An 18,161-nucleotide genomic window follows, 5' to 3' on the forward strand; every position below is an offset into this window, starting at 1 on the left:
GCATCTGAGTACCATGACACATCCCATACAGGATAGGGTGCACAGTAAGCTTCCATCTGTGTTCTTCAGAATAGTATACGGTTTAAATTATGTATTGTTTATTTCTAGAACTTTTCACTTGATAGTTTTGGACTGTGGCTGACTATACTGAAATGACAAAAACAAAAATAGCAATTAAGAAGATATTGTTTTTGGCCCGTGGGATAAACTTTATTTTTAATCTCATTGAATAAATTTTGGAATTTGGAATAAAATATATTTAAATTACATATCCTAAATCAGTATTTTTTTTTCTCCTGTGGCAGACTGCTCAATAAACACTCCACTGTGTTTCCATGGTAGAAATTCTTGGAGAACACTCAGAGAAATTCATAAATTTGAAATTGTTCCTGTCTAAAGGAAATGCAGGGACAAAGAGTGGAGCAGAGATTGAAAGAAAGGCCATCCAGAGACCACTCCACCTAGGGATCCATCCCACCTGCAGACACCAAACCCAGACACTATTGCTGATGCCAAGAAGCACTTTGCTGACAGGAACCTGGTATAGCTGTCCCCTGAGAGGCTCTGCCTGCATGGGGTCCCCGGTGGAAGAGTTAGGCGAAGGACTAAAGGAGCTGAAGGGGATTGCAATCCCATAGGAAGAACAACAATATCAACTAACTGGACCCCCCAGAGCTCTTAGGGACTAAACCACCAACCAAAGAGTACATATGGAAGGACTCCATGGCTCCTGCTGCATATGTAGCAGAGGATTGCCTTATCTGGCATCAATGAGAGGGGAGGCCCTTGGTCCTGTGGAGGCTCAATGCCCCAGTGTAGGGGGATGCTAGGGCAGTGAGGTGGGAGTTGGTAGGGGAGCACCCTCATAGAGGCAGGGGAAGGGGGATGGGATAGAGGGTTTGTGGAGGGGTAACCGGGAAGGGGCACATTTGAAATGTAAATAAATAAAATAACCAATAAAAAGAATTTTAATATTTTATTGAACACGATCTCTGGATTTAAAAATTAAGCATGGGGCCAAGGATATATCTTAGTGACAGAGTGCTTATCTAGTATGTTCCCTGGATTTGATCTTTAGCACCAAACACATAAATTAAACAATTAGCATTTAATTTCTGCAAGTGTTTTCTTACATATAAAAATTGCTAGAAAGCTCTGGAACTTCTTTCAGAAGTGTTCTACATCAATCAAACACTTATGTAGGGTCATGGTGGGAAGAAGGGAAATCGTCTTTCCCTGACCATTGGGAATGGATGTGAGGGCATTCCATGGGCACACCGGAGCATCTGGTGTGACTTCTGGAGTGATCCCTGGGGGGAGCTTCCACACAAAGTCCAGGAAGGAGCACAAGACAAAAAAGATGAGAACAGTGAGACTAGTAACAACCTTTGAGTAGAATGATGGTATTTTCAGTGTTGGAGAGGAACTCTCAACAATGGGACCAATCCTAGTCATTCTTTCAGAGAGCTAGAGGTTGCAACAGAAGTACATTTAGTGGAAGAGGAAGAAAATCATCCCAGGTGCTGCCATTTTTAAATCCAAAAGTACATAAGCCAATTATAGGTCAATTCTGTTGGTGTCTGTGCTCACTCGGGGGATCGTCATCCTTAGGAAGGTTCTTAGTGGCTTGTTTCTAAGCCCATTGCTTGTTCTTCAAACTCGTCAGAACTAGAACTCCCAAGTTATTGCTATTCATGGGGACCCCCAACAAGGGTTGTTAGCTGTGAATACTGGCAGTGAATATTGTCAACTTGACAAGATCAGGAATCTGAAAACATAAGCCTCTTTGAATATCTGTGAGGGATTATCTATATTAGGTTCACTGAGGTGGGAAGACTCAATGGAAATGTGGGCAGCACCATCCCCTTGGCTGGGGTAGTATGTGGAATAAAAAGGAGAGAGTGATCTGAACACCAGGTTTCATTGTTCTTTACTTCCTGATTGCAGATGGAATGTGTCCAGTAGCTCCTTTGTCCTGCAGTCCTGTCTTCCCTCTTGTAATGGAATGTATCCCTCCAAACTGTGAACTGAGACATTAAGTTCCTCCCTTGAGTTGCTTCTTGTTAGATATTTTGTCACAGCATCAAGAAAGTAACTAATACAGCTGCCACAGCCATATATGGAGTGCTTGCAGTTAGCTGGGCAGTTAGCCTGAGGCTGGAGTTTGGTTGTGGTTTTGGAATCTATTCTGATAAGAGAGTGCCTGTGTGTGGTGAAGCACTTCTGGCTGCCCATCTTGAAATCCTGCCCTTTTTGTGACTGGAGTCAAAGTAATTGGGTTAGAACTTTGTTGACACATCGCTCGGCTCTTGTGGGTGTAGCTCATCAGGGCTCTGGGTGGTAGCAAGGTTCTGTACTTCCTTTCGGCACTTAGCTGAGTAGAGAATGTATATGCTTCTCATTAGGAAGACCCCCGCAATGACAGCGAAGTAACTCCCATAAACTAAAAACTGGAAGAAAACAAACAATTAGCCATTTATAAAATCTGATCACTTATGTCATTGGTAATACATAACAGTCTTCCTTGTTTGATTAGATTGTGGGATAATTGAGTCCTGAACTTACTATTGGGTCATTCTGACTAGAGACTACCTTCTAATATCTCAGATAAACTAAGGTTAAGAATGTAAAGAACTACAGGAAAACATAATCAAACAGGTGAAGGAAATGAACAAAACCATCCAGAATCTAAAAATGGAAATAGAAACAATAAAAAAAATCAGAAAGAGAGACAACCCTGGAGATAGAAAACCTAGGAAAGAAATCAGGAGTTATAGATGCAGGCAATCACCAACAGAATACAAGAGATAGAAGAGAGAATCTCAGGGGCAGAAGACACCATAGAAAACATGACACAACAGTCAAAGAAAATGCAAAAAGCAAAAAGATCCTAACCCAGAACATGCAGGAAATCCAGGATGCAATGAGAAGACCAAACCTAAGGATAATAGGTATAGAAGAGAGTGAAGACTCCCAAGGTAATGTGCCAGTAAATATTTTCAACAAAATTATAGAAGAAAACTTCCCTAACCTAAAGAAAGAGATGCCCATGAAAATATAAGAAGCCTACAGAACTCCAAATAGACTGGACCAGATAAGAAATTCCTCCCATCACATAATAGTCAAAACACCAAATGCACTAAACAAAGAAAGAATTTTAAAAGCAGTAAAGGAAAAAGGTCAAGTAACATATAAAGGCAGGCCTATCAGAATTACACCAGACTTCTCACTAGAGACTATGAAAGCTAGAAGATCCTGGGAAGATACCATACAGACTCAACAAGAATACAAATGCCAGTCCAGGCTACTATACCCAGCAAAACTCTCAATTACCATAGATGGAGAAAACAAGATATTCCATGACAAAACAAAATTTACACAACATCTTTCCACAAATCCAGCCCTACAAAGGATAATAGATGGAAAACATCAACATAAGGAGCAAAACTACATCCTAGAAGAAGCAAGAAAGTAATCTTTCACAAATCTATACAAACCTAATTCCACCTCTTACAACAAAAACAATAGGAAGTAACAATGACTTTTTCTTAATATCTTAATATGAAAATTAATATTACCAACATATCCTAATCGATTGAAATCCAAAAATATGAGGAATTAGAAATTTATTGACTGTCATCCAATGGTCTCTCTAATTTGGTAATTGGAGAAATAGGTCCAATATTGTAAAATCCACATACACTTTCAGTTTGTTTGTTCGTGACAATGTCTTGCTGTGTATAACAAAATGGTCTTGAGATCTTGCTTCTTCTATCTCAGCCTCTCTATTAGTAGTATTGTTTATTTCATGTTTTTACATTATACTATGGTTTTAAGAACAGCTTACATATTTTAACAGTATTTATATATCCAAAAGAAATGTAGACAATTAAATTGGGAAGTGGCTTGTAAAAGAACAACAAAGAGTGAGACTGAATGCTTTGCTTGACGTTTGTAACTCTTGTATTAAGTTACCACAGTAAGAGCTAAGATTTTAAGCTCTACTAAATACAAAACAAACAAACAAAAAGACTTTATATATTGAGGTTCATTTAAGAAAATATTAGTAGTGATATATTATTTTGAAATATACAGTTAATACGTTTGGAGTTATTTAAAATTTAGATTGAGAAAAATGTATGTATTTTCAGTATTGCTATAAACAAGCATCTATATAAGACAGTTAAATTGATTGTTGTTTTATATCAAACAACTTTTATAATACTTATTTTTATTGTTATAATATTTTATAAATTTTAAAGAATATGACAAAAAAAGATATTATAGGTATTGAAAGGGGGTCTCTGGGAGGAGTTGGGGTACAAAAGGAAAACAAGAATGTGATTTAATTCTATTTACTTAAAATATGTTTTTAAATGTTAACAAATTCAGATAAATTGAAATCATGTAACTTTTCTCATCATAATGCAATAAAACTTAAAAAATAAAAGAATGTAAGCATGTAGCGCAGTGACTAAGGTTAAGAATGTAAGCATGTGGAATAGGGACTTAGAAGGTTAAGAATGTAAGCATGTGGAGCAGTGACTAAGGGACTGTGCTAGAGTTTACTTCTTACCCACCTTCAAGTAGATATGAATCTAGTTGCTATATGTTTAATTGGTGGTATAAATAAGGGCTGTATTCTTAAAATTGTTTATAATTGAAGAATTTTTAAACAGGTTTCGACATTGTTAGCTGGATGATTAAGACATCTTGGAGGCAACCTAGTTAGTCTATATTCCTAGCTACTATGTCAATAGTAATATAAATTAGGTTAGCATACTCATGGGTAGCAGAGTTAATTATTACCTATACAGAGTTAATACATACCTATTACCTAGACACAGTTACTAGAGCATAGCAATAGAGCAACAGAACTCCTGCAGCTTACCTGAGTAGAGACTGGCAGTTGGAGCCCTCTTTGATCTACCACAATCATAGTCATGATGGTCTGAATCACCAAGGCAATGAAGGTGTCTATGCCGAACACCAGGGCATAACGTTCTAAGCTCAGGTTAACAGCAATCTGAAAGCTGTCATTAAACGTTGAGTTAGCATTTAACCACAGCATACATTAAAAGTCTTATCTAAAGGATAGAAACTGAAACTGGGCATGGTGGTGAGTTCCTATAATACCTATAATACTAGCATTCAGGAGGCAGGAGGAATTCAAGGCCCTTCTTGGCCATATAGCAAATTCAAGGTCATCTTGGGTGTGCCTGAGACCAAAGAAGAAACTGGAACAAAAGAGTTGAAAACAATGTTGTGAAGGCATGTCCTACCTAATTCTTACCCAGTACAGACAAATAGACAGAGCAAAGAAAAAGAGGTAAATATTTCTAAAGGCTAAAGATTTAACGCACTATGATAAAATTCCTCCCGTACAATCTAGCTCTTTCCAGAAATTAAACTTAAATGTTAACATCTCATAATGTGAAAATATTGAATGTAAGTTGCTTTCATACATCGTTGCAATGAAGTTTTTTTTTTACAATTTTTAAAAATATTTATTTATTTATTTTATGTATATGAGTACACTGTAGCTGTACAGATGGTTGTGAGCCACCATGTGGTTGCTGGGATTTGAACTCAGGACCTTTAGAAGAGCAGTCAGTGCTCTTAGCTGCTGAACTACCTCACCAGCCTTGCAATGAAGTTTTATAAAGATTCAAACATCATTCAATCTGAGGACTTTAAAAAATATATTCAGTTAGGCGTTGCTGTCCCACAGTCAGAAGGTACGATAGGCGATGGCTCCTTGGAAGACACAGGCCATGGTTGGTTGTGCAACTGACTGAATCCATAATTAGTTTTTAACTACAGAGATTTCAAAGTCTGACTACATTTCTTAGAATGAAGGTAAAAGATTTTGGAATCTGAATGTTTTTCTTTTTTAAAGGCAAATGAGTGACAATAGTTCTACCTTTCAATTCTCATTATAAAAAGATGAAACTAGACATCTAAGTTTGATTCATTAAACCAAGATATTTCAGTAAAAACCTTTTAGCTTTCTGTGATGGTTGATTTCAATTACCCAAGTGATACAACTTAGGATCACCTGGGAATAGATTCTCAAAGAGGGTCTATGTCGATTAGGTGAGCCTGGAACATGTACCTGGGGGCCTGTCTGGTAAAGTGGGCGGTACCATTCTCTAGGGAGGGGAGCTGAACAGAGGAGAAAGCTATCTGAGAACGAGAAGCAAAATACATTAGTTTTCTCTGCTCTTGACTATGGCTATAATATGACCCCTCCCCCCAAAAATTGAACTATAAATTGGAATTATAAACCAAATTAATAATTTTCTAACTTCTGTTGCTTTTTGCCAGAGAATCCGTCACAACAGAAATGAAACCAGAACATTTGCTCACTAGGGACGTCTGCATTTTCTCATGATCTTTGCCTTGGGTCTCATATTTTATTGTTTATCAAACTTTTTTCACAAATTAGAAATGAAATTTGAGGGACTAGAGAGATGACATACAGGTTAAGAGCACTGGCTGCTCTTCCCCGGGATCAGGGTTTGATTCCCAGCACCCACACGGCTGCTCACAACCCACAAACTCCAGTTTCAGAGCATTCCAGTGAGATCTTCTGACCTCTTCAAGTACTGTACTTGTAGCCCTGCATACATGCAGGCAAAAAACACTCATATACTTAAGGTAAAAACAAAATCTTAAGGAGTTAGAGAGATGGCTCAGCGGTTAAGAGCATTGACTGCTCTTCCAGAGGTCCTGAGTTTAATTCCTAGCAACCACATGGTGCCTCACAACCATCTGTAATGGGATCTGATACCCTCTTCTGGTGTATCTGAAGACAGCTACAGTGTACTCATAAACATAAATAAATCTTAAAAGTATAAAATAAAATCTTAAAAAAAAGAAACTTGATAAAGCTAGTCAATCTTCCTCAGATGTAGCATGAAACTAAAATGCACACCTCTCATCTCTTTTTGCCTAATAACAAAGGATACTATACTTTTCTCTTCACCTTCTCTGACATAAGATGCATGTGGCCCAAGCTGGCTTCAAGCTTGCTATTTCCCCAAGGGTGACCTTGAACTTCTGATCCTTCTTCCTTTACCTCCCATGATCTGAATTATAGGAATATTCTACCATATTGGTATATGTAGTACTAGGAATCATGCATATGAGCCAAGCATGTTACCAACCGAGCCTCATAGCCTGGTCCCAAAGACAATTCCTTGTAGCCAGTGTTTTTTTATTTATATATTTTTATTTATATGAGTACACTGTAGCTGACTTCAGACACACCAGAAGAGGGTATCGGGTATCAGATCCCATTACAGTTGGTTGTGAGCCACCAAGTGGCTGCTGGGAATTGAACTCAGGACCTCTGGAAGAACAGTCAGTGCTCTTAACCGCTGAGCTCTCTCTCCAGCCTCAGCCATCTCTCCAGCCCCCTGTAGCCAGTTTTAACTGTACATATACATATATATATATATATATATATATATATATATATATATATATCGCATGCTTTTAAAGAATTTCTTTCTTAAAAAACAAAGCAAAACAAAACAAACATCTTAAAAAGCAGATATAAGTATTAAAGGGAACTCTGACTTTCAGAGACCTTATCTTAAAAATTATCCGAAAGGACACAGTCCCAACTATAAGTGAACCTGAAGTTTTCTTATAATCTTTGCTTCATTGCCCCCTTCCCACTGCTCCAACTTTTTATAACTTTCCTCAGAACGTTTTGTTCCCAGGAAAGTATGTGCTTAGAACTTCTTATACAACTAAATGAGGCTACAGGTAAAATCTAAACCTATGCATTTGAAGTTAAATAACACTGGACCTTATTATGAAAAAAAAATCATTGGAAGTAAAAAGAAATCAAAAGGAGATCATAGGCCGGGCAGTGGTGGCACACGCCTTTAATCCCAGCAGAGGCAGAGACAGGCGGATTTCTGAGTTTGAGGCCAGCCTGGTCTACAGAGTGAGTTCCAGGACAGCCAGGGCTACACAAAGAAACTCTATCTCGAAAAACCAAAAAAAAAAAAAAAAAAAAAAAAAAAAAAAAAAAAGGGAGATTATGCATGGACCCTTGCCTTTGGTTCCTATGGAGTCCAGATTTCTTCCTTTGATGACACAACTCTATTCAGCTAAACAAGAAGATGGCTTCACTGAATTCCATTCAATATGTAGTTAACATTTAATACTACAATGAACTAAAATCCTTCTGAAGTTCTCAGAGGGTCTTTTGGAATCCAGAAAGAGTAGGGAGGAATGCCAGGTATACTTACACTGCGATGGTTATGAGAAACGAATAGCTAGACTTGACCAGTAGATAGCCAGCATAGCACACCCAGATGCTGGTCGTGTAATTCATGAGGAACAGAGATCCTGCGATGAAAGCTGAGAAGACAGCCAGACCCAGCTCTCCGAGAAGGTCCCAGTTGACCTTCAGATAGCCCACTGAGAATGAAGCCACAGCTCCTGGAAACAGACAACAGAGAAGAGTCAACCTATGGACTTTGCAGGAAGGAGACAGTGACACTCAAAGCAAGCAGACAGAACTCAGATCTCATGCAATTCTAAAGATGAATATACCATTACACACACACACACACACACCACACATACACACATAGATACCCACACATACCACATACACATTCACACACATACATACACATATACCACACACACACATACTACACACACACACACACACACACACACACACACACACACACACACACACACACGATCTGCTTAAATGGAAATTTTTCTAAAAGGACTTTTTCCCCCAAGTTTTTCTTCTTCTCATTTCTTATTTGTTTTCAACCCAGTTTGCTGTTATACTTTTAATTAGCATTAACTACATGTCAGGCAGAAGGGATAGAAAGAGCTTAAACATAGAAGTGTGAGCACACACAGCATCCCAGTCATTTAAATAACACCCAAGATAGCATGTAAATGCCTTGGAAGTAAAGTTATTCTATTGTTTTAAATTGTATGTTTTGGAGCAATGAGTGTACCAATTACCTTTCTTCCTTCCTTCCTTCCTTCCTTCCTTTCTTCCTTCCTTCCTTCTTTCCTTCCTTTGTTCCTTCCTTCCTTCCTTCCTTCCTTCCTTCCTTCCTTCCTTCCTTGCCTTATTCCCATCCTTCCTAGACCTAGGAGACCTTGGGGATCTCCTTACATTGCCCTTGAACTCCTGGGCTCAAGTGATCCTCCTGCTACAGCTGGCCTGATTTCCTTGAGGGTTTGGAAAAAAGGACCTGTACTGATGTATATAGTTTGAAAAATATTACTATTTAGCAACCGGGGTTCTCTTTAACTGAACAAAGGGCTCAAATTATTGACAACTGGTCGGTTATTTTTTTGGTAGGTGATCTGTGATAGAACTGTCTCTAAAAAGGAATAGCTCTCCCCAAGAGTTTCAGCCATAAAAGCAATAATTTCAGTGATCTAACTCTGCCTCTGTCTTGGCTTTCAGGTGTTAGATGAAGCCTTCTAAGAGGGAAACAATAACAACACAGAGACTACGTGCATTTCTGAAGCTTTCTGTAGAGGAAGGTGTGGAAAAAATATCCCACTTCCTAAAACACGTCTTCAAAGTCTCAAGTAACATTTCCACTTATGACTGCATAAATATTTATTGCACCGTGTGCTTCAAAGGCAAATTTATTTTTGATATTAGAATCCTGAGTGTAACACCATGGAAATTACGTAATTTTTGAAATGTGAAAATGGTTGGCATGCAGCCTAGAGTTGTGAAGGTCCCTAGGAGGACTCTCTGGGTAAGAGTCTGGAAACCTTCATGTATTTTCTAGAGTTAATAATAAACATTCTGTACTTTCTTTTTCCTTTCAACGTTAGAAACAGTCTTGACTCTAGCAGCTCAGGAAATAAGAGCGCAGCAGTCAACCAATGAGACTGCGTGAAATCCAAGGCTTCTGCTGGGAGAAGGGAAGCAGGCAGCTGCAGAGGATGCCCTACAGAATGAGAGGAAAGGCTCTGCTCTTCAACGGCAGACAGAGGATCTGTGTCTGCAATACACTGAGTCCAAAACACTGAACAAGACATCAAACAACCAGAAAGGGAGTGGAAGAGAAGGGCACAGAGGCACAGAGGCACAGGCGGAAATGTGCCCAGCACACTTGTACACAAGCTTAAAAAGACTAAAACAACCCACTGATGCTGGCACATACTTTCAATACCAACGCTTGAGAGGCAGAGGCAGAGGGATCTCAGAGTTCAAGGCCAGCTTGGTCTACAAAGTGAGGGCCAGGATAGCCAAAGTTGTGTTGCGAAACCCTGTCTCAAAAAAACAAAAACAAAAACAAAAACAAAAAAGGGCTGGGTTAACTTAGCGAGTGGAGTCCTTGCCTTGCAAGCACGAAGGCCTGAGTTTAATTCCCAGAACCTACATAAGAAGCTGGGCACGGCAGTATATTGTATTCCCAGTAGACAAGGGACAAGTAGATCTCTAGAAGAAACTGGCCAGACAGTTTGGTGTATTTGGTGAGATACAGGCCAATGAGAAACCTTGCTTAAAAAAAGGAAAAGAAAAAAAAAATGAACCCAAAGGATGATACTTAAAGCTGTCCTTTGGCCTTCACACGTACCTGCATGTGCAGATGTGCATGTAGACACACACACACACACGCACACACAACACACATGCAAAGATTAAAAAAATAGAAAGTATATTGATGTCACCCATCTTTAAACTAACAACAAAACAAATTATCGAGCTTTAAAACTTGTGAACATAATACTAAAGGAACAGGGCACATTATCAACACTTATGTTTAATGAAATGGGATCTGTGGATTGTACTAGAAACACACTAGTGGCTCTAAGCTTTATTTCTTGAGTTATTTGTAACTGTAACATATAGTATAAAAGTCATTGTACTCTTGCTTTTCCAGTGCTTTCTATTTTTGATTGGGAAGATGGCTCAGTGGGTAAGAGGTCTCACTATGGAAGCTTGATGACCTGAGTTCAAATCCCCAGAGAACCTGTAAAATGTTGGATGTGCCCAGTGCTGAAGGGAGTGGGGACAGGAGGATCATTGTGGCTTGCTGACACTAGCCTAGCTCTGGGCTCAGTGAGAAATCCTGTTTTAGGGGACACCCGATGCCCTCCTCTGACCTCTGTGCAAGCACAGCCATGCACACATGGGTATTTATAACCCCACCCTCAACTAAAAATAAAAAAAAAATAAACACTCTACCTTCTGGTTATAGCCAATTAACCACCATGGAAAAGTTTAGCATCTGGAGCATCCGGAGGAGAGAGAGGCCTACTTACCTCCAAATGTTGCTATGGCCTCTACTGCTCCATTATATATAGAAGAGTCTTGGGAGGGTGCCTTGTGTTCCCACAGGACTTGAACAAAGTTCAAGATTTGGTTATAACCCGCTGTGGCAAAAGCCCACCACAGGGACCAGTAAACAAGGTGCTTTGAGGAATAGCACTCCTTCAGATCCTGGAACCAATGCACAAAGTGTCTCAGAGCTGAATTTTCTGGCTCCAGGTTGCTCATCTCTCTGTCTCCTAGAGTCTCTGAATTGGCAAACAGTTCTGGGTGAGTCCCGTTGCTCTGGGCTTCCTTGAGGACGGTACATTGTTCCAGCGGCTTTGGACAAGCGCCTCTATCAGACTTTGTATGGAAAAACATGCTCTTCTGAGGCATTGGTAGAAAAAGTGAGAAAAATAAAGCTACAGAGACACAGGCCAAGGATATATAAAAAAGGCTAGAGTATGGCAGGCTTGTCAGGGATACCAGGAGCTGGCCTAGCACCGAGCCTGCTGTGTAGGCCACCAGTGTGATACTCCGACAGAAGCTGCTCACTTTCTGATAGTGCTCTGGGCTGACCATGCTGTATATGTAGGCAAAGTAGGCTATCTCTGTGGCTGAGACAATCCCAAAGAAGAACTCAGCTATCTGCATGAGCATCACACCTTGGCCAAACAAGAGAAACAGGTAGCTAACGGCGAAGGCCACAACATGTAACATGATGACCGGTTTGTAGCGCAGGTAGTCGGTGAGGACAAACACGGGTGGCAGCGTTGCCAGGTAAGAGTACGTCCAAACAGGAAGGATCTCATTTGTCATCTGCGGATTTGATAAGTAGGTGTGATCAGAAGCACAACACATTTCAAAAGGACATGTGGTAACTGAGTTGTACCTCAAAGTCATATCTAATCAGGCATTCTTCATGTTATGGGGGAAAAGAGAAAACTGATCTACAGGTAAATTACTCAGGAAAACTAGTGTCTTTGTTAAATGAAAACAACAAAGATAAGCTACCATGGAGTTGTTGGCGAGGGAAAGAAAAAGAAAAGAAACCAAAAAAATCCAAGCAACCTACATACTTAGTTATATTCCAGAAGAGTTCTAGAGAGATAATATGTCCTCTGGACTGTATAGCAAATTTAAGTAACATGTAATGGTTGAATAAATTAGTTAAAAAAATTTCAAGTTAAGTTTAAACTTAAAGACTCTGAACTTCCTGAGTTTTCCAAGTTCTTAAAAAATCCCAACTTAGGGGGCTGGAGAGATGGCTCAACAGTTAAGAGCACTGGCTGTTCTTCCAGAGGTCCTGAGTTCAATTCCCAACACCCTCATGGCAGATCACAAATCTCTGTAACTCCAGTTCTAGGGGATCCAACACCGTCATACAGACATACATGCAGGCAAAATACCAATGCACATGAATTAAAAATGAATGCATTGAAAAGATCCCAAACTACTCTTATATCAAGATTAGCAATATTAGGTATAGGGCTCTCAATATAAAAAGTAGAACAAACCTCTCTTTACTTGCTCTGCCACTGCTTCCCACCTGTCTGAAATCTGGGTAGACACACACACACACACACACACACACACACACACACAGGGATCAATGTGGGTCACATGACTATTCTATGACAAACACATGAACACTCAAGTTTCATAGGTAGAAAGGTCTCAAGAGATTGTGAATGATCCTTAAGAGTGATGGGTAAGATTCAGTCTCTTGGATTACTGAACTCTCCCTCATTGACATATGGGCCCACCAGTGTCACAGGAGGACCCACTACTAATCTGTGGTTCTGATGGGTGATTTACTCACTTGTCTATAGTGTATGTAGACACAAATGTGGTTGAGTTGATTCTGTCTCACCTCTGACCTTTGTCTTAAATGTGATTTGCTTCAGTTCAAGAAACTCTGAAGCCTTTGCAGGTTGCTTGGCTCCTGTCTTTGCCAATTTCCTATTGATAAGCCAGTACCACTTAGCATTCAAGATGACGTTACCTTCCATATGACATTTTCATTGTTAATAAACCAGCTCAAGGTGATTTTTTTTTTTTTTTTAGTGAGATTAGTGCATTTTCTTCTTGTATCTTTTTAGATAGAGGGAAAGACAGGAAGGGAGGGATGCATTCCTGACAAAACTGGAACAGGCTACGTAGACCAGACTGGCCTCAGTGTCATAGATATCCATCTGCCTCTGTCTCTGCCTCCTGAGTGCTGGGATGAAAGGCATGTGCTTTTTAAGTAAGTATCTTTTTAAGTAAGAGAATTTGGCCTTCTGGGAAGAGATGTGGATCAGGAAGTAAATCTGTTTGTAATCACATCTGTTGCCAAATAGTTTTTCAAAACCGAGTAAGAGTCACAAAAATATATAACCATGTCTTGTTGATACGCTTGGCTAATTTTATTTATTGTGCAAACTTTATAAAGTGTGCACCCAGAAACTTTATGGAGTGTATAACCCACTTATACAGCTCAGCCATGCGGAATATATAGTAGTGTGATAAATAGGAGCACTGTAAGTAAAACATGAGGTTAATTAAACATAAGAGAATATGATGCAATTGAAAGATACAGTAACCGTAGGATGTATAGGCTGATGCTGGTGTTGTGTGGTACTTAAGTAAAAATAAAATGATGCCTTAAGATAATGACAAAAGTAGCAGTAAGTTAGTAGATAGTAACAGCCATTTATCATCATTATTGAGTTTTACATTGCATATTATATAAATGTGTGATATATTACACATATATATAATTTTAAGATTTATTTATTTTTACATGCATCGGTGTTTTGACTGCTTTATGTCTGTGTGAGGGTGCCACATCCCCTGGAACTGGAGTTACAGACAGTTGTGAGCTGTCATGTGGGTGCTGGAAATCAAACCCAGGTCCTCTGGAAGAGTTGCCAAGTGCTCTTAACCACGGAGCCATCTCTCCAGTAAGTTATATTTTTATGGGTGACAGAGCAGTAGGTTTATTTACACTGACGTCACACATAAATGCATAAATAAATGTTGAGGCGTGAGTTTGTGGTGGCTGCAGTGCTACTGAAGGGCAGGAATTCTCTGAAATGTTATGGTCTTAACTATAGTTAACTAATATGCAGTCCATCATTCACTAAACGTGGCATATAAATAATTGTGTTACACTTTCTTATCCTGCTCATACTACAGCAGCCTACTGGTTCTCCAGAAGGCAATCCTGTGGCAGAGAACAACTTCATTTTAGGGTAAATATGATAGAAACAATGGAGACCAGAAAGCTCCCATACATATCCAGGCTAATGTCAACACTCTGAAATTTAAAATATTCTTTGTATACGTTAAATAAGTGTCCGGCTTAATTTTTTTTCTTCTTTTTGTAAGTGTCACAAGGAGGCAATTCTATTATGTAATAAATTCTGGGAAAATGGGGGCTCCCTGGAATTCAAAGCTTTGTTTTTTTTCTTACTCTAACTTGAATGACATCCCCACCACCTTGTTCAAGTCCTGTGAAATTAACCCCTATAGGAGATATGTACCCATTAGCTTACCTCTTGGCTGGTGAGATTCTTACTGGGTTCAGATAGAAATGGGATTAAAAATGATTCTGAAGGCCTGAACATGGAAAAGAACCCAAACAAGCAGAGGATCACAGTAGGATAAACCCAAGAGTTGCTTGGTGGAGTTCTGCAGCTGGAGTCCATGGCTGGTCAAATGGAAACAAAGCAAGAGTTAAGCCAGCTCATGCTTCTCTGGTACCTTGCATCAGAGCCTGGTTATTTCTACACATCTTATGAAACATGACGTTTATCCATCCATGTGCTGTGGAGCTGGAAGAGCAAGTGGTGAATGGCTTACATTCGTTTCTAGGGTAAACCCCCTCTGTTTTCAGAGTCCCCTTCTTTCGTTATTGCTGAAGGGAAATCAGTTTCTTCAGAGTTTTCTCAAACATAGGTATGAGCAGCTGCTAGTCAACCATGATTAGTGGGGTGGCACATGCTTGAGCCAAGTAAGAGACCAGCTAATGAATCTGTGTCAAGTTGCAGCGGAGAAAGCGCTTCCAGATGAACAGACTGGATTAGGCAAGCCTTCCGTATCTGCCTGTTCTACTTTGCATGGATTCCAGAATTTTTTTTTTTTTAGATATTTACATGTAAATTTCTCCATTCCCAGTTTCCCCTCCAAAAAACAAAGAAAACAAACAAAAACAACAAAACAAACCCCTGTTGCCTCCCCCTTCCCCATGCCTGCCACTCCACCCTCTCCCACTTTCTGGCCCTGGCATTCCCCTACACTGGGGCACAGAACCTTCACAGGGCCAAGGTCCTCTCCTCCTCATCCTTAGTCATCAGGGAAATGAAAATCAAAACAACCCTGAGATTCCACCTCACACCAGTCAGAATGGCTAGGATAAAAAGCTCAGGTAACAGCAGATGCTGGAGAGGTTGTGGAGAAAGAGGAACATTACTTCATTGCTGGTGGGATTGCAAACTGGTACAACCACTCTGGAAATGAGTTTGGCGGTTCATCCGGAAATTGGACATAGTTCTATCAGAGGACCCGGCTATACCACTCCTGGGCATATACCCAAAAGATACTGCAACATGTAAGAAGGACACATGCTCCACCATGTTCATAGCAGCCTTATTTATAATAGCCAGAACCTGGAAACAACCCAGATGTCCCTCAACAGAGGAGTGGATACAGAAATTGTGGTACATCTACACAATGGAGTACTACTCAGCTATTAAAAACAATAAATTTATGAAATTCTTAGGGATTCCAGAATTTTTAACACACAGATGGACACTTCTTTATTATAAATTTATCTTTCTACCCAGGCAGCCCCTTGTCTGGAGTCTTCCTGGTTGTATAATAAACAACTGAAATATCTGTTAGGTTTCTCCATCTTTGAAGAATTTCAAATTCTTCAGTTAGAAAAGTCAATTGGAAACCATTTTTGGATGGCTCAGCCATCAATCCTGATGGTCTGAGTTTGATTTGTTTAGCACCCCCCACCCACCCACCCCCTGCTACCTGGCTGTTTTTGTTGTTGTTTGTTTTTGTTTTATGAGACAGGGTTTCTCTGTGTAGCCTCTGCCAGACTGTAACTCACTCTGTAGACCAGGCTGCCCTTGAACTCAGAGATCCACCAGCCTCTGCCTCCCAAACTCTAGGATTAAAGGCATAAACCACCAAACTGCACATGGTGGCAAACCGCTGAAACATCCGGAATTCTTACCTTGAGATAGCAAGCGGACATAGGAGAACTGCTCAGAAGCTCACAGGCCAGCCTGGACTAGACAGCTCAGGAGAAACACGAGTGGCTCATCCCTAGCAAGGTGGAAGTCCAGAACTATCTCCTGAGAGTTGGCCTCTGACCTCAATACTCTACAAGTGCACCGTAGCATGTACGTGGCTACCTCCTCCCCCGACCGTGGTAATAATAAATAAAATAAAATATTTAAAGCAATTAATCGGATAAAGATCTACCTTTCTAACTTTCTTCCATATCCCCACCCGGTCCTTCTGTTTTCCACTGGGGCCAGTTATATTTGAGAATGGGAGGCATTGCTTCTAAGACTGTCATTCCACTTCACGTTTTGTGTCCGCTCTTCTCTAAATGTGTAGCTGCAGATTATTCACAAGGGAAGGGCATTCATTCTTCACACTTTTTCCTCCTATTGATATACTCCCTGAAGTTAAAACCTCAGACACAAAGCACAAGAAGACCTTAGCCAATGCCCAGAAAGCAAATAGGGAACACAATCAGCTTTGGGGGTGGCACTGAGCACGGAGAAGCTTATCATCCCTTCACGGCTGAGATTAAATTTGGTTGTTAAGAGACATTCGTTGGTGATCCTGATTTGGTTACTTTCTGAGATGATCTATAGGAAGGTAACTGGCTATGGGTATTATATTCCTCAGGGCTCTCTAGAGTCACAGAACTTAAGGAATGTCTCTCTATCCTGAGCCAATTTATTGTAATGACTTAGAGTCTGTGGTCTAACTCACCCAACGATGGGCAGGTGTGGATGGGAAGTCCGAGAATCTAGTAGTTGTTCAGTCCCACGATGCTAGTTGTTCCAGTTGGTCTTCTGTAGAGGTAGGTTCCAACAGATGTGCTGGCAAGTAAGTGCAAGCAGTCGAAGAAAGAGTGAATCTTCCTTCTTCCAACGTCCTTGGGTAGGCCTATGGCAGATAGGTGTGTCCCAGATTAAAGGTGTGTACCACCACGCCTGGATCTGGGACATGCTTGTCCCAGGCTGACCTTGAACTCAGAGATCTCTGGGCCTCCGTCTCCTGGGATTAAAGGCATGTACTTCCTTGCCTGGGCCTAAGCTTTTCATGACCACTATGCCTCAAGATCTCCATGCCAAGATCCAGGTCAGAAACTTGTGTCTGCCAGCCTTCAAGGTCTGGATCACAGATGAGCCCTCCATTTCTGGATTGTAGTTCATTCCAAATATAGTCAAGTTGACAACCAGGAATAGCCATTACAGGTATGATGCCTTTTTTTTTTCCTGTGTATTTTCTCATTAAAGCCTCAAAGTAGTTGTAACTCCAAGGTGACTACATGAGAAAAAAATCTAACCAGTTGACTGAATTTGTGTGGTCAAGACTGGAATCGTGGTCTCCTAATCCCATCAGACCCCTTTTGTCCACTCTAGTAATTGTCTGTCTGTCTGTCTGTCTGTCTGTCTGTCTATCTATCTTATCTTTCTATTCATATTCTTTTATCCACGTTCTGCCTCAGTGTGTCATGCTTTCTCCTACACTTCTTCATTAATCTACTGACAGTCTGTTCCCAGGAGAGAGTAAAGCGTCTGTGATACAACCACTCTGGAAATCAGTTTGGCGGTTCATCCGGAAATTGGACATAGTTCTACCGGAGGAC

At 40.2% G+C, this 18,161-nt stretch overlaps 1 protein-coding gene across 1 annotated transcript in view; it reads right to left on the bottom strand.

Moving 5' to 3' along the window:
* Positions 1 to 964: 964 nt before the first annotated feature.
* Slc19a3 (solute carrier family 19 member 3) overlaps positions 965 to 18,161 on the bottom strand; it is a 27,574-nt gene continuing 10,377 nt past the window's right edge. Inside the window, exons 2-7 of the mRNA XM_031368889.1 lie at positions 17,279 to 17,455; positions 14,815 to 14,969; positions 11,287 to 12,094; positions 8,268 to 8,460; positions 4,892 to 5,033; positions 965 to 2,450 (exon numbers count right to left, since the gene is read on the bottom strand). Of these exons, the coding sequence (XP_031224749.1) occupies positions 2,280 to 2,450; positions 4,892 to 5,033; positions 8,268 to 8,460; positions 11,287 to 12,094; positions 14,815 to 14,967 (1,467 nt within the window). The 5' untranslated portion in view covers positions 14,968 to 14,969; positions 17,279 to 17,455 and the 3' untranslated portion in view covers positions 965 to 2,279. The remainder of the gene's footprint in view (positions 2,451 to 4,891; positions 5,034 to 8,267; positions 8,461 to 11,286; positions 12,095 to 14,814; positions 14,970 to 17,278; positions 17,456 to 18,161) is intronic.

The sequence above is a fragment of the Mastomys coucha genome, unplaced genomic scaffold (genome assembly GCF_008632895.1).
Source record: "Mastomys coucha isolate ucsf_1 unplaced genomic scaffold, UCSF_Mcou_1 pScaffold14, whole genome shotgun sequence".
Lineage (NCBI taxonomy): Eukaryota > Metazoa > Chordata > Mammalia > Rodentia > Muridae > Mastomys > Mastomys coucha.